This window comes from Equus caballus, chromosome 15, assembly GCF_041296265.1.
Source record: "Equus caballus isolate H_3958 breed thoroughbred chromosome 15, TB-T2T, whole genome shotgun sequence".
NCBI classification, from domain to species: domain Eukaryota; kingdom Metazoa; phylum Chordata; class Mammalia; order Perissodactyla; family Equidae; genus Equus; species Equus caballus.
The window spans coordinates 29,381,102-29,398,171 of record NC_091698.1 but is presented as its reverse complement, the minus strand read 5'-3'; the positions used below and the strand labels follow the sequence as shown (position 1 = coordinate 29,398,171).

Genomic DNA, 17,070 nt, shown 5'->3' with positions numbered 1-17,070 from the left:
TTCATGGAATTGAAGTAAATGCAAACTGGCAATTCCTTCAAAGATTCATTTCAAATATTCATGTCATGTGCGCCTTATTTATGGTTGTACCAGATCTTCAGTTCTTTGGTCTTTGGAGAAAAAGGCAGCTGATGTATCTTTTAAAAAATAAATGCTTAAATTTCAGTCGTTAAAAATGTAAACAACTGCCATGGAAACACCACAAAAAAGTATTTAACCACTTTCACACCCATCCAAAATACTGTAAACTTATTTTTTTTTAAGACATTTGAGTCAGTCTAATTTTATCCTGAAGAGTCATCAAGATAACTCTGCTTCCTATTTACAGTCTTGGTCTTGAATTATACAATTACTCGGCTGACGCATGCCCGTTCTCCATATATGGACCACTCTGTAAAAATCAACACTCGTAGCTGATATGAAGCTACACTGATGAGAACAGCAAGATCCCGGCCACTTCCTACATACAAGAGTAAATAAAGGAAAAGGAAAAATAATCTGCAAGTCATTGTGGGTATCTGCCACCCTCTGGTGGTCAACCTTGGGAAGTTTCTACACCAGAAAACTGATGTATATATACCGAAAGCAGAGTACACATTTCACAGCTGGCCCCCAGATCACCCAAGCCAAATCCTTCATGCCACGGGACGTCGCCAGCATCCAAGCAAGTTCTGATACTCTGCTCCCCACATCTATGTGTGTGTGAGGACGCTAAGGAAAGAACAACGTCGGCCTGAGTGGAACAAGATGAGCAGGGGGAATCTGCTTCCTCAAAGCACACACAGGGCTTCTAAAGACATACAGCTGACACGGGATGAGGCGCCATTTTCAACCTTCTAACAGATGACTGGCGATATTACAAAAGTGTCAACAGAACAAACATCAGTCAACCGTGCCTCACCAGTTTCAATGAAACACACACCTGTGTGTACCACATATGTTCAAGACGTTACTCCAGGGATCCCATATCCTCTCCTCACTCCACCCTCCATTTCGCGCCCCCAAGGGGGCAGAGGTCTCACTGTGCTCCTTATGAGAGTGCTTCCACTTCGATCCAGTCCCATTCAGTTCAGTCTCTGCACCGAGCCCTCATGTGAACAAGGCCCTACAGAGATGCTCCTTATTCAGCCCTTACTGCTGGAAGAAGGCCAGGCTCTGAAGGATGGTGTATGCCTCCGGCCTGTCCTTACACACACCTGCCTGGGGAGCTTTTCTAAACTATGGTGTCTATCAGGTAGGTGACTGCTTTTCTCTAGAACATTCCACAGCTGCCTCTTAACTACTAAATCATATATGAACCAACCACCCTTGTGTTCAGAGTCCTTGTAGTGGGATGGATGGGTGGGTGAGTGGTTGGACAGATAGATGGATAGATAGGTGGGTGGATGAGTGAATAGATGGATGAATGGATGGATGGTTGACTGGGAGGATGAATGGGTAAGTGGATGGGTAGATGAATGGATGGATGGGTAGATATATGGGTAGGTGAATGGGCGGATGGATGGATGGATAGGTCAGGGGGTGTATGGGTGGAAGGAGTGGATGGATGGACAGACAGATGGATGGACAGGTGGGTAGATGAGTGTGTGAGTGGACAGGTAGATAAACAAGTGTGTGAATGGATGGAAGGAAGGAAGGAAAAAAGGAGGGGAGGAAGGAAGGAGAAAAGAGTAAAAAGACTTCCATGACGTTTAGTGCTCTACAAGGCCCTGCACTGAGACTGAACCAAAAGATATGATCTCTATCCACTAAATGTTCTGTTAATAATGATAAAAATGAGATCAAAGTGACAATAAAAGGAGATGAACATAAAGTTATTCCAGAAGAAAATAGAATTAGGTAATCTCATAATAAGAATGAAACAGACAAAAACCTGATAGTTTTATAGTGGTAGCCACAGAAATTGAGGCTATTAATTTAAGAGGACTGAGTGAGCTTCAACTCAGGGAAAAGTGTCATAGCATCCGGTTTGTAGTCCTCAGAGCAGGTAGAGTCACACTCTGACAGTAGCTACTCAGCCCCAGCCCCAGCCAGTGACTGAAGCACGTGGGCATGGCCCTGCAGAGCCAGGTGCAGGAGCCAGATGCCAGGGTGAGAACACCGATATTGGGGACCTCTCTGGGGAGGTGGCAGAGCCTGGGTGAAGGGGAAGCCCCAAAACAAAGCCAGAGAGCAGTAGGAACATGCAGGCTGCCCTGCTGTGGGTTCACCCAAAGCAGCGTAGACCCAGGTTACTGACCCACCACGTCCCTTGTGGTTTAAAGGCCCACCTCTGACTCAGAAGGAGACCCAGATGCCCCTGGCTTCCTCTTCTTTGTTGTTCTAGTTCTCCATGAACCTTACAGCCAGAAGGTCTTGGAACGGTCATTCAAGGACACAATATTCCCAAACGCCCATCAATAGTGAGGAGAGAGTCTCTAGAAAAAGTGGACTCTACCATCTTCCACAGATCCTTTATTCAGGTCCAACAATGCTGACTGTCAGGAAAGGTCGTGTGTCTGTCACAAGTTCCAAGTGTCCCACCCGAAACCAATTTCTTCCCTTTGCTCTCCCTCCCTTCAGCACCAACAGATAAGAAAAGCTGCCAGCTGTCATACACAGGGCAACCTTTGATGACTCAAAGATGGTCTTTTGGTCTCTCTACTCTTCTCTCAAGACCATGTGTCACTGAGCCCCAGGAGGACAGCCAGATGGCATGGGCCCCACTGCTCCCCATGCTACACACATGGCTGACCATGACCACGGCCACTTTTCAGCCACGTCCACACTCAGCCTCATAATTCTCCACCCTGGGCTCCAAGCAGCCACTACCACTGAGGGACAAATGTGCGTTATATACCTTATCTGTTATCCTCACAACTCAGATGTCATTTTAGTCATCAGTATACCTGAACTTGATTGTATAAGCTTCCACAGTCCTTGTAATAATAATAACAGCCTACACATATTGATAGTTTAGTATACGCTGTGGCCTCTAGAGCAGGCACAACATTCCAACTGTTTCCTTGATGCTGATCCTATTCATCTCAACTGAACAACTTTATATGGGCGTCCTCCCTTTGCCTGCTTCAGAGCTGGGCACTGGGACAAGGTGATGAGGAGGAGCATGGCTCCCATCAGCTGCAGTCCTGGTTGACACCCACGGTAAGGCTCTTCCTAACCCAAGGACTCACTGGCCAGCTTGTGGCCTTCCACGACCCAGAGCTGTAACTCAGCTAATTCAGCAGCTCGTGCACATGCCCAAGCACCTCTAGCTTCTAAGTATTCATACACTGCGCTGGGCTGCCCCTCTTCCTACTTAATTCTCCTATCTCTCTCAATAACACCTACATGTTGATCTTATCCACACAACATGCTATGACCATCCTTCCAAACATGAGGCCATCTACTCCCTTAACAGGACCACCAGAGTCAAGTGATGCATATTTAGTGCCTACCTCAGGCCAATTCCTTTACCTCCTCATGCCTCAGTTTCCCCATGTGTAAAATGGATATACCAATGGAACCCTCTCAGAGTTGTTATGAGGAGAAATGAGTGAACACCTATAAAGCACTTATTACGGGCATGGCTTGTAGTGAGGGCTCAATAAATGTTATCTGCTTGTAACAGTAGTGGTGGTGGTAGGGGTGGTGAAGACAGGTAATTCAATTAACTCATTAATTTTCAAAATGTTTCCATGAGATAGCTTTGGTTTTTTGGCCTTGTTTTTAGCAATGAGGAAACTAAAGCACAGAGAAATGGAAATTAAGCCCCAGGTCCCCTCCACCACAGTGTCACACCACTCACGGCAGCAGCAGACCCAGAGCCTGTCCCTGGGGGGCCACAATGGCAAGGTCTCCTCCCTGCCCACAGTTCAGAGTGGTGGCCTCACCCTGACAGAACAGAGTCACTCAGCTCCCCCAGGATCTGTCCTCTGCAGGGTGTTCCCATGGCCAGAGAGGCCTGAGACCCATCCTGCTGTGCCCCATGCTCTCCTGGTTGACTGTCCAACCCCAGAAGGGATCTGAGCCTCTCCTCACCACTGTGACCTCACCAGGCATGCAGCAGAGTTGCCATGAGCAGATGAGACGAACAGGGGCCAGCTGATCATGTCAAAGAAACGAGAAAAGCAGTAGCTTTCTCCACAGAGACAGTGCTTCCCAGCAGCCTGCTGACTGGGCGTCGTCTCCACAATCCCTGGGTCCAGAATAGGGTAATGAGTGCTCTACTCCCAGCACACCCACCCGGGCAACTCCCTGACCGCTGGGGCCTCACTCCCACAGCATCCTGAGCAAGCCCGTCCCTATGAAGCAGATGTGAAGGGCGCTGCCTTGGACAGCACAATTAGAGAGGAAGGAAGGAAGAAAGAAGGCTCCTTGTTCTGGACGGAGGGTTAGAAGGAAGAGGTAGCAACATCCTTCCTCCCGGTCTCCCTGGGAAGGGGCTGAGGGTTGGGCTGTGGGGACACAAGAACCAACACGTACTGAGCACTCACCTCTGCTGAGAACCCTGCCTGGTGCTTTAAAGGTGAATTCTGATTCATTTCCCCTTCATTCTTTCAACTCCTATTTGCCGTGCGCCTACTGTGTGTGCCCTGTGTGGGAAGCTGAACACAACAGTGAACAGTGAACGAGGCAGCAGGGCCCCTGGCTGTGTTGACCTCTTAGGTTAGCAGGGGACAGAACCTGACTACCACACCATTAGCTGTTACAATGGTAATAAATGCTGCGTGGGGGAGCGCAGAGCCTTGGGAACATGACAGAGGGACCACATGCAGGCTGGGACCTTTCCCAAGAAGGGACATCTGCCTGGCTCTGAAATGGACATGAAAACTAACCTGCGAAAAGTGGGGGTGGGCTTGCTGGGGAGCACAGCAGGGTGTGAGAAGGGACAGAGAGGGGTTATGAGGGGCGCTGGAGACTGGAAGAGAACTTGGGCCTTGATCCTGGGGGCACTGGGAGGCTACAGTGGGTGACAAGGTGGCTGGGGATGGGGCCGGGAACTTCCCACCATATCCACCTGTTCTGTGCAGGGATTGACCAGTAACATCAGCATCACCTGGGAACTTGTCAGAAATGTGGATTCTCTGGCTCCACCCAGAGCGGCTGAATCAGAAACTCTAGGGGTGGGACCCAGCTACTGAGCAACACCTACTTTAAAAGATTAGGGAGACTCTTTTGAAAGTGGGGACCAGCTTGTCTTATGCTAAAGTCTTTACTTCCAGAAAAATCAACCCAAAACAATGGGCTAGATTTCATTTACATTTCAAGCTCCCTCCGCTCCCTCCCTCCAAACTCACGTTACTTTCCCCAACTTCCTTCCTCCTCCTGGAAAGGCTGCCAGCCTCCCCACTGGGGCTGCTGAGGTCTCGCAGGCCCCACCCCAACCCCTGCCAAACGTCTTAATTTCCTTCTCCTTTGGTTCCTGCTAATCGTTTAATCTGACCTCGCGTTTTGGACACAAAGTAGAGGACGGCTATTATGGCAAGACTTTCAGAGAAAATCTGAACACACTGAGAAATGCTATGGAAATGAGAGATAACCATGAAAAATAAGACATCTGGGCAAAGTTTAAAAGGACCAGGCATGCTCAGCCTTGAGCGAATGTCACCGTGGGGAGCCGCGGTGACAGTTTTCTCATGCATGAGGAATGCACACAGGAGAAAGGGATCCGTTTTCCCACTCAGCAGCCAGAGCAGAACAAGCAAGATCGTCTTAGGTTTCAGCGGAGAAAACATCTGTCCTGTGTTTGAGCCCGAGGAGAGGGGGAGCTGCCAAGAGGGGTGGTGAGATCATCCTCGCCCAAGACGCTGGAGATGAGATCACCGTGGCCAAGGTCGCTGTCCATCAGGGCCGACCACAGCGGCCGGCCCCTTCCCGCACCGTCTGGGGCCCCCCAGGCTCTGCGAGGGGTCTCCCCGTCACCTGGCAAACCCGCCTCCCAGGCATGGCCAGCGCCAACTCGAAGTCACTGTGTTTTGCTCGAGGTACCCAGGAATCCAAGGGACTCATGCGCCTCTGCAAACTGTGTCAGACCTTGTTGCCTGGAGACCAGGATGCCAGGCATTCGTTTCACGGAAAAGCCCATGTATTGCTTTCCTACAGCCACCTCCTATCTGCCCAGTAACAGCAGCGGCAGCCGCAGCCATCACAGCAGTAACAGCTCAGAGCTCCCAGGCACTTGCTCTGTGCCAGCGCTACACACACAGTCCTCTCACTCATGCCTCAACACTGTCATAAGGCCCATTTTACAGGTGAAGACCCTGAGGCTTAGAGAGGACTACTGATTTGCCCATGGCCCCACTGCTGGTCATGTCCAGCTGAGATCTGAGCCCAGGGTTCTGAGTTCAGAGCCCGCGATTACAATAAAGCCACTACATTGCCAGGAATGAAGTACACGTGTCAGATGCCCAACAAGGAATTGACACAAATTTGGCCCCCCATCTCCTCCAGAGTCAGCAGGGGCTGGCACCTCAATAACATTCAGTAGAATGGAGAACAGGGACCTTTGAAAATCAGCCACTCTGTCTCCTCTGCCCCTACCCCTCTGCTCCAGATCGGGTGACATTTAAAATCAGGGGTCCCCCAGAAGGCCTCCCACTGCCCCATCTACATCACCCTATGCCTGCCCCACAGGATCCACCACCAGGCTCGATGAGCTGACAGGGCTGCTGGCCGCATGGACACCCTTCACACACCATCACCCATTCTGAACCCTAACCGGTTGCACTGGGTGCCTGCACCACCTCTACAGCTGGGACCTCAGAGTTTGTTTTTCTATTTACCCAACACTCTCCTCAGAGCATCCCTGGGGGCCACTGTGATGAGAGGGGCTACAGTGCAGACTCTGCCACAGAGGCTTCAGAGAGCCCAGATCCGATTTCTGTCCCATCTTCCCTATGATGCACTTCCAGCTTCCTCTGGCTTCTCTCCTTTTGCCTCTTTCTGGAGTCCTGAAAGGGGCTGACATGGTGTCTCCTGCTGACTGGAAGAAGCCGTCCTTCTCCACTGCCCTCTGACGCTGGGCTAGCGCCTCGGCCTCACCCCGCGCTTGCATCGCGGGCTCTTCTGGGGCCTCAGGCATTCGTCAGAAGTCCGAGGGCTCAGCTAAGGGGACCAGCTGAGCCTCTCCTGACTTGGGACTTCAGAACTGAACATCCACCTCACCCTCTTTAAAGAGCCAGCGAGAAGCAGGCACAGGAAGCGGTGCCACGGGCGGGCATGTGGCCCCTGGCTCAGAACCAAGTGCCGCGTCTACTGTGTCGCAGCTGTGCCCACTCGCAGGAAGGGCATCACAGGGGGAAGCCCCTGTTAGGCAGGCTTCCTGTGAATGGGACAGACGCAGGAGAAGTGAGTAAAGAAGGATTTCCCTGCTGTTCAGACGACTGGGTACTGATGTCAGGCCTGGAGTCAGGTGAATGAAATTTATTCCTTCTTGATGGAAAAGCTGGATTCAAGCCACAAATGTATATTCATGGGTATCTTAATTTTTCTTCCAGCTTCACCAAGCTCAGCAGAGCTTAAAGCAGGCTTTTCTCTAGTGCAAAGAGATGGAGAGGGCCCAGAGAACAGACTGCTGAGCCCTGAGGAGGAGGAGGGGTCCTTCCAGAACTTTTCTCTCATCTGTGCTCCTTCCACCCATATATGGGAAGAGGTGGGCAGCAGGGAGGAGGCAGAGATGGTTTCTGGAGGTCTGGTCTCAGGGACTCCAACCTGTGATGTGAATGCCACACCCTCAACATCCATGTGAGCATCAACAGTCCCCAGTGAACTCAGGCAAGACACGCCAGCCTTCACTCACGTGAGTCAGCTGTTAGCTGCTTTTCCAGCAGATGTGTTTGTTCTGAATGACCCATTGGCCCAGGGTCATCTTTTGTGGTTCTGTTGCCACAGAGCCTATGTTCCACCCTCCGTAACCAGCAGCACACAGCTGGCTTGCAGATGGATGGGATCCCGTGGTAAGAAGGGTGCAGAAATGTTCTCTGTGCATGGCCAACTGGCACTCCCTAGCATCTAACCAGTAACCCCGGCCACATGACACCAACTGTGGCTTGGGAAGCTGAGCTCCTGAAATGGCTACCCACCCCTGGAACATGCAGAGAATAAACAGCGAAGGATATTAAAATCAGAGTCAATTACCTTCATGGCACCCATTGCTTGAAAAGTCACAGCTAATCTCGAAGGGGTCAGTGCTGCCAGCATCGCGTTGAATCTCGCGCTCTTGTTCTTAATACGGGAATGGTACTGCCCTTCTGGAGTCACGGAACCGAACCTGTGGTCAGGGAGAGGCGGGCGGAAAGGTTAACCAAAAAGAAGAACACAGCACAACTAGAAATGAAGTCAGGTGGCTCCCACAGGCACACACAGGGAAGTCTTACAGGCTTCCGCATCCTAGAACTGCCCTCGTGAGACAGCAAGAGTCAGGGGCGGGGGAAGTGCCTTCCCAGGAGATGCTGACAAAGGCTTGACTCACTCATGGAAAGTAAAGCAGGTTTCCTGCCGCTGCTGACCTGCACTGGGCAGTGAACCCAGACAAAGGGGCATGAGGACCGCCATCATTAAACCAACACCGGAGCCTGAGCTTGAAGACTGCACATCAATCCACTTTTCTGTTGTTGAGATATAATTTGCATACCATGAAATTCCCCCTTTTAAAGAGTACAATTCAATGGTTTTTAGTATACTCACCAAGTTCACAAAGGCACAGCCATCACTGCTATCTAATTCCAAAACATTTCATCACCCCAAAAAGAAACACATACCATGCACCCCTCCTCCATGCCCCTGCAACCATTAATCCACTTTCTATCTCCATTTATCTATTCTAGACATTTCAGATAATGGAATCTTACAATATGTGGCTTTTGCGTCTGGCTTCTTTCACTCACCACATTGTTTTTAAGGTTTGTGCATGTTGTAGCATGTGTCAGTACCTCATTCCTTTTTATGGCCAAATGATTTTCCATTGTATGACTATACCATGTTTGTTTATCTGTTCATCGGTTGGATATTTGGATTGTTTCCACTGTTTCAGCTATTATGAATAATTATGCTATGAACGTTTATGTACAAGTTTTTGTGTGAACATGTTTTCAATTCTCTTGTGGACAAAGTTTTCATTTTGCGTCTGGCTTCTTTCACTCACCACATTGTTTTTAAGGTTTGTGCATGTTGTAGCATGTGTCAGTACCTCATTCCTTTTTATGGCCAAATGATTTTCCATTGTATGACTATACCATGTTTGTTTATCTGTTCATCGGTTGGATATTTGGATTGTTTCCACTGTTTCAGCTATTATGAATAATTATGCTATGAACGTTTATGTACAAGTTTTTGTGTGAACATGTTTTCAATTCTCTTGTGGACAAAGTTTTCATACATGTCTAAGAGTAGAATTGTAGGGTCATATGAAAACTTTAAACTTTTGAAGAAATGCCAAACTCTTTTCCAAATCGGTAACACCATTTTACAACCCCACCAGCAATGTACGAGGGTTCCAGTTTCTCCACATCCTCACCAACACTTGTTATCGTCTGTCTCTTTTATTATAGCCACTGAAGTAGGTGCTAAATGGTATCCCAATGTGGCTTTTTTTTTTTTTAGATTGGCACCTGGGCTAACAACTGTTGCCAATCTTTTTTTTCTTCTGCTTTATCTCCCCACCCCCCCCCCCCATACATAGCTGTAAACCTTAGTTGCAGGTCCTTCTAGTTGTGGGATGTGGGGCGCCACCTCAACGTTGCCTGACGAGCGGTACCATGTCCGCGCCCAGGATCCGAACCCTGGGCTGCCGCAGCAGAGCGCACGAACTTAACTACTCGGCCACGGAGCCAGCCCCTCAATGTGGTTTTGATTGGCATTTCCATAATCACAATGATGGGAACACCTTTTCATGTGCTTATTAGCCATTTGTATATTTTCTTCAGAAAAATGTCTATTCAGAATTTTGCCCATGTTTTAATTGGGTCATTTGTTTTTTTATTGTTGAGCTGTCATAGCTCCTTTTATATTCTGGATAATAGACCCTTATGATGCATATGACTTGCAAATATTTTCTCTGATTCTGTGAATTATCTTTTCACTTTCTTCATAGTGTCCTTTGAAGTACAAGTTTTTTTAATTTTGATGAAGTCCAATTTATCTATTTTTTTCTTTGGTTGCTTGTGCTTTTGGTGTCATATCTAATAATAAAACATTGCTTAAACCAAGGTCACAAAGATTCACACCTACGTTTTCTTCTAAGTGTTTTATAGTTTTAGCACTTACATTTAGATCTATGATCAACTTCGAGTTAATTTTTGTATATGGTATGAGGTAAAGGTCCAACTTCATACTTTTGCATATGGCTATCCAGTTGTCCCAGCATCATTTGTTGAAAAACTATTCTTTCTCCATTAAATTGCCTTGTCACCCTTGTTGAATATCAGTTGACCATGAACGTAAGGATTTATTTCAAGACTCTCCATTCTATTCCATTGTCTATACATATCCTATGCCAGCACCACACTGCCTTGATTACTATAGATTTGTGGTAAGTTTTCAAATCAGAAGTGTGAGTCCTCTTACTTTTTTCTTCTTTATCAAGATTGTTTTGGATATTCTGAGTCTCTTATATTTCCATATGAATTTTAGGACCAGTTTCTCAGTTTCTGCAAAAAAAAGGCAGTTGCGATTTTGATAGGAATTTCATTTAATCTGAATGTCTATTTACTGGCCCATTTTTGATCAAGTGGTGAACCGACACCCCCAAAGTGGGAGTCTTCGCTCAAAGCATCTGTGTTGCTGCTGCTCTTCTGTAGTATTGGGGGTAGGGGAGGAGCTTAAATGCCAATGGAATGGGACTAAAATCAAACCTTACTCATCAAAGAATGTTCTACGTATGCTCACATCTTCCACAGTCCCTGTAGCCCCCCAGCATTTTTCTTTCTGGTTGAGTCTGACTTTTTAATCTCTAGTGCATTGGATGAATGCTAAGCCAGTGGGTCTACCTGCTGGCAGAGGACAGTCCAGGCCATTAAGATCCCATTACAGCAGGTGAGATATGGGGAGCTCCACATCTGTGGCTTTCCTTCCCTCTTCCCCATCTCCCAGAGTGGAGCGATGCTGATAAGTGACCGGGAAATGTGCAGGCACCTCTGGGGGAGGCTGGTGGTCCTCAGACCTACTGTCATGGGCGCTTGTAGCTCCTGAGGGGTCCTGAGGGCTTCAGCAAACCCCAGAATAACTGCAAAGATGCTTTTGTTGTTTCCATTTTGTTTCCTACCAATTCACAGGGGGAAAAAAGTTAACAAAATTTGGACTATTTTATTTCTGCCACATTTGTCTTAAACTTTTGGCATCTAGGATATTTATCTGCTGGCAAGAACTTGCAGGCAACAAACAAAAGAGTCAAGTGTTAAAGGAAAATCTCCATGAAAGCAGGGAGCAAGCCTGGTTGCTTACTTTTTCACAGACTTAACTATGACTCTGGTTAAGGATTCTTATTGGACACATGAAATGCTGCTGAAAAAAGTAAAGGTAATCGGTATTTCTTAGCCTCTGAAAAAGTACTGTGAAGCCCTGGAGCTCTGGAACGTACCTGGTAGAAGCAACCTTCACCTCGTTGTTCAGCCCACCCTTAACCCACCTGTTTGACCTCACTGAGGGATGCTGGGGAATGACACGGAGCACCTTTCACATTATCCACCCATGCCACCCAAGTTATAACAGCCTCCAAAGCTGAAAGGAGGTGCCTTATTTCCTGCCACCCACAAAGGAGGCAATAACGCTAATTGCTTTATGATAGCAAAGAAAAAAATATTTCTTCAAGGAAACAACCTAAATATCCAACAGTAAGGGATTGATTATATAAATTATAGATCATTTATTTAAAAGTCTATTATGACAATATTGAAAATGATAATGCATATGTATGTTTATTGTTGCATAGAAACAAGTGACATATAATGTTAAGTAGAAATTACAAGTTAATTAATAAAAAAATATAAGTTAATTAATAAAAAAAGTTAGTTAATAAAAAGTAGAATTTATAAGTGGACTTCATTCAGTAAAAGTCAAACATCTCTCTCTCTTTAGATACATCATCATGAAGAAAAGTCTAAAAAGTTGTACATTAAAGTATAACAAACATTACGCCTGGGTAGTAGCATTTGGATAATTTGAATTTTTTCAGTTTGCTTCTCTACATTTCCAGTTAGTTGTCAGTAAACTTGCAGGAGTGGTTATGAGAAGATAGCCTCGACAGTGAGCCCCAAGAACAAGGCCTGGGTTGGGAGAGGAATGAGATCATTCAGACAGCAAATCTAAGTTAAGGAGAAAACTACTCACTTATCCAGCAGGTTCTCCCTTGGTATCCGAACCTTGTCAAAAATTAAAATCCCATTATCCACACCATGCAGACCTAGAGAGAGCAGAAACGAAATGGAGCCACAGAGGGCAAATATATGCTAGCAACAGAAATATGGGCCCTGTGACTTTCCAGCCCTGTCTCCACTGAAATTCAAAGCCCTTTATTTCACTTCCAGAATTGTTGATGCTTTTTTATTTGGGGTGGGGTGGGGATGCTGTTTGTTTGTTTCCTTGAAGAGCTGTGCCTCCTGCGTAGCCTGTGTGCTCCGGGGCTCAGGTGGGAGATGTGATGGGGACACACCTGCCTGCCCGAGCAGTTGCTGTGAGTGGGAGAGAGAGTTCTAGGCACCTGAGAGAACATCAGACTGACCCCAGAGAAGGCAGGAAAGCTGGTTATTCCCCTCAGTGATGCAGAGCTCACATTCCTCCTCCCTCCCGGTGCTTCCTCCTCAGCACACGGGGGCCAATTTGTGAAACTAAATGTCTAAAAGACAAAGGGAAATGATCACAAGGACAGCAGTGGGTGGGTGGGGTGACCTGACTCTCCAGAAGGTTCTTGAAATCTCCAGAACTATTCTAACCTCAGAGTCTGGGGTCTACTTTTTGTTCATCTCACATTTAGGGAGATTTAATCTGGGGGAAAGATCTTTATTTAGCACACGTATTTATTTAGAACATCACCCCTTGACAAGGACACACTTGCATTTAGGAGCTTACAAGGAAACCAAAGCAGACTTTCTGAAGTTGCCAGCATTCTAAATGTCTGGCACCATTTCACAAGAGCTGGGCCAAGCCCTCTGCTCTCAAGAACACTTGACACCTGAGGCATTTTCAAGGGACCAGGACCAGCGAGGGCCTCAGTCACCCCTGGAAGATACATTTAAAGTGCTCACAAACCACCTGCAGCCCATTCCTGCAGACGTGGCAGTGGTCCATAAACCCTAAGGAGCTGGGGGAGGCTATCCCCCTCCACCCAAGGATCATCTTCTTCTTCCTTCTCTCTCCTCCTCTTTCTTCTGTCTTGTTTTTCTTCTTCTCTAACCTGCTTCTTTGGCTTGGCTTGGCCTTGACTAGTGATGTCCAGTGGAGCCCACAGGCAAGGCCTGCTCTCACCCAGTGTTATGGGCTGGACTGTGTCCCCCTCAAATTCATATGTTGGAGTCCTAAACCCCAGTACCCATGAAGGTGACCTTATTTGGAGGTAGGGTCTTTACAGAGGTAATCAAGTTAAAATAAGGTCTTTAGGGTGGGCCTTCATCCAAATGACTAGTGTCCTCATGAAAAGAGGAAGTTTGAACACAGACAGGCACGTGGGGAGAATGCCATGTGAATATGAAGATGGTCACCTATGAGCCAAGGAGAGAGGCCTGGAACAGCTTCTCCCTCACAGCCCTCAGAAGGAACCAACCCCACCAACACTTTGATCTCAAACTTGAGGCCTCCAGAACTATGAAACAACACATTTCTGTTGTTCAAGGCACTCAGTGTGTGATAAAACCACTCTGGCAAACTAGCATACCGAGTCAATCCTTAGGCCTCATCAAGGGCCTCAGGCGCACCAACACCAGGCTGGTGGCTCAGGGGCACTAGAGAGAGAACCTCACCCTGCCCTCTGAGAGCCACAAGTCCAAGAAGGCGAGAGGAGACAGAAAAACTCAGGGCAAAGCTGCATCATTACGAGGAAGTACAAGAGGCTGGGAGAAAATGAGACCAATGCATCTTCGTAAATGGCAATCTGCAACATTCTCTAACAGTTCCACATAAAAGACTCTAATCAGGCTTCGAAAGCAGTCTTCTCTGCCTTCCCTGTTTTCAGTGTTTTGGTGAGTTAGGTCAGACTCTCCCTGGGTGGGTTGGGGAGCAGGCAGGAAGTACAAATGCAGGTAGGAGAGGGTCACCTGGGGACTCACCTTCTTTGTACATCATATCAATAGCCGTTACTCCGGGGTACAAGTTTCCGTCTTCATCCCGGACAGGAACGATGAAACAATGGGGCCCTAAGGAGGGCAAAGAGACAGTTACTAAACTCCCTTTTCTAAAGATATGATTCAAGCTTTATTCATTTCCTGGGACAGTATAAAATTATGTTGATTCTGAAATTCATTCAATTCTATGACTGTGCACAGCCCATAATAGTGTATAATGTCAAAATGTAATGAAAAATTTTATCCTCATGTATGTTTAGGAGATAAAGTTAGTACTGAAATTTTTACAGAATAAAAACAGCCCTGTCAAGTGGGTTTTCAGTTTAAAGTATTCGCTGGAAAATAGTAAAAGTAAAGAGAATTATTCTAGGCTTCTGGGTCGGTAACAAACCTTGAGATCTTCCATTTATGATGAGCTGGGCAAAGACCGCTGCATAATTCCCGTACATGGCATTTCCGATGTACATCTTCTCAGCATTTTCACACGGTGTGTTGATTACAAACTCCTGCACAGACACAGTAGAGGGACAGAGTTTCCTTTCTGATGGCTCATTTTGATCCCTCGGCTCAAGGCAACAAATACTGTGAAGCAGGTGCACATCATGTAGCACGAGCACTCAGGTGACTTCACAGCGAAGGGGCAACAACCAAAAATCATCTGGCTCCGCCTCATGAGGTCAACGCCACTGTGCTCTCACCTCCAGTCACACAGTTCACCTCCACCTCCCCTCTGAAAACGGCTGGCAATTAAAGTGCCTCTTCAATGCTTAATCCAATTAGGAAAGCGAGTTGCCAATTTTCGATGGACAAAAAGTGCACATCCACTCTTTCCTGGTCCCTCTTCTTTATAATGTTGGGCTGACACATGTGCTACTTGGCTGACCCTGCCTGGCTTTATTAAAGTCTTTCATCAATGCCCACCTTCTCTAGACTGAGGTTTTGACTTTTAAATAATCCCACACCAAAAGCTCTGGTGATATATATTCATCTCTCCACAACCCCTCACTCCCAAACACCCCACCTGCAAGTTTCACAGGAAAGGATGGAACGTCCAATGATCTGGGGCCCCCTGTTGAATGAGTCCTCGTCTATATGTTTCATTTTATCTGCTGGGCATTGCCCCTTCTGGATAAATCGCTTGGCTCTTCATGCCCTCCACTGTTGCCTGGGCCTTGAACATCCCTGCCTCCATGATAGGGGCCTGTTGTTTAAAAACCCACTACTAACCAAAGACCAAAACTGTGTGCCTGGATGCAAGCATGACTAACAGGCAACCATGACCTAACCCCACCACTGCTCAGAATCCTAGCCCATCCAATTTGGATTCTTGTTTTAAAGGCTTATTTAAGCCTTTAGATGATTATTTCAGAACTTGCCTCTCCATTTTCCTGATCAATGCATTAATAATAAAAGGTTTCCAAAAAAGCTTCATACGTGTAAGCTCTTAAACCGAAGCATTTGTAAACAATTCTCTATCTATAGGGGAAGGAACCTTAGAAAATGCCATCCAATTTGTCTCCATAATATGATCAGGGATTCCAGCACAAAACAGTGTGAAATTAAGACTGGTCATGAAGAAGCAGGAAGCAAACACAGGTTTTTTTGTTTTAAGTCTCTGCTCAAAACTCGGTCTTCTTTTTCCTCCTCTCCGGAAGCCAATACAGGATCATACTAGAAATTCTCCCCTTCACTTCTTGGTTCTCCCTAATTCTGCTTGTCACCGGGAATGCCCTTCAACCTCTTGTCAAGGAGGGCCTGACTATACCTGCTAACTTTGAATACAGGGTTCCTGGGACAGGCCGGCGAGTCCGACAATATCACAGATGTGGCTGAACTAAACCAACAAGCTATTGATCACATAAAGATTATCTCGGATTTCAGATTTTAAAGTATATAGACTACACTTTCCCTCTGGCCAAGAAATACAGTCTCGAAGCCTAAGGAAACATTCTCCGACATATGCTTGCACAGAAAAACTTTCAACATGTGTAAGGGCTTTTTCAGAAACATAAATGGACAAGCTGATTCTTTTGAACAGAAGTCTCTGGAGTCTGCCTTTGTCTTATCAGGCCAGCCAGGACTTCTCAAAGGAAAGAGTTATTTGAGGCTCGGTGCAGTAACAGCACCAACAACCAAAATCCATGCAGTGAGGAGCTGCTCACATCTCGAGGGTAGGAAGGGAAGCAGCAGAGAAGCATTGGCCTGGCACAAAAGAAGCTGGTGGCGCCGGGAAGAGACAGGAGGCCATTCGCCCTGAAAACATCTGATCCACTCTGGGAAAGGAGGTTTGTCACTTCTGGCAAAAACACTTGATTTGGAAAGTCTGCATCAGCCAAAATGTTGGCGTGGCACCTGGATCTAAATAATGCACACCATGTGTGTCGGTTCCTATCATAATTAGTTGGTGAAGGCCAAGAAAGTGGCCAGTGTGGGAAGCACTGAAGAACATGGCTTTGGCTAGAGAGCTCTCAGCCTCATTTGTTTTTGCTATTTAGTATCAAGTGTAAAAAGGAAACTCTCCCTCACTGCCTAACTCTCCATACCACTACCCAATCCACCGCCCAAAAGAAAACAAAACCACCAGCCCACAGGCACGAACAACTGAAAAATGCAAGAGATTGAAAGAGTCCTCGAGGGAGAGAGGGCGCATATGATACGCTCTAACATTTTAAAAGGGAAATCAACGGGAAAACACAGAACCCAATGAAGGAGAAATCCCTTCCCGCTGCGTCAATCCTCAGCGGCCCGAGTTGATGCTGGGCTGTCCTCTCTCTCACTCCCTCGGGAGGCAGTGTTCACTAGGGTCTCCTCATCGTTA

General features: G+C 46.9%; 1 protein-coding gene across 15 annotated transcripts in view; it reads right to left on the bottom strand.

Annotated features, from left to right (window-relative positions):
- Nucleotides 1-17,070, bottom strand: part of ACOXL (acyl-CoA oxidase like) — a 360,428-nt gene that overhangs the window by 282,430 nt on the left and 60,928 nt on the right. For all 15 annotated transcript variants that reach the window (XR_011425932.1, XR_011425936.1, XR_011425935.1 and 12 more), the window contains 4 exons: nt 14,644-14,758; nt 14,238-14,324; nt 12,307-12,379; nt 8,119-8,251 (listed from right to left, as the gene is read on the bottom strand). Coding sequence is in view for 10 of the 15 variants with exons in the window: in XM_070235145.1 (XP_070091246.1) it covers nt 8,119-8,251; nt 12,307-12,379; nt 14,238-14,324; nt 14,644-14,758 (408 nt within the window). In the remaining 5 variants the exon portion in view is untranslated. The remainder of the gene's footprint in view (nt 1-8,118; nt 8,252-12,306; nt 12,380-14,237; nt 14,325-14,643; nt 14,759-17,070) is intronic.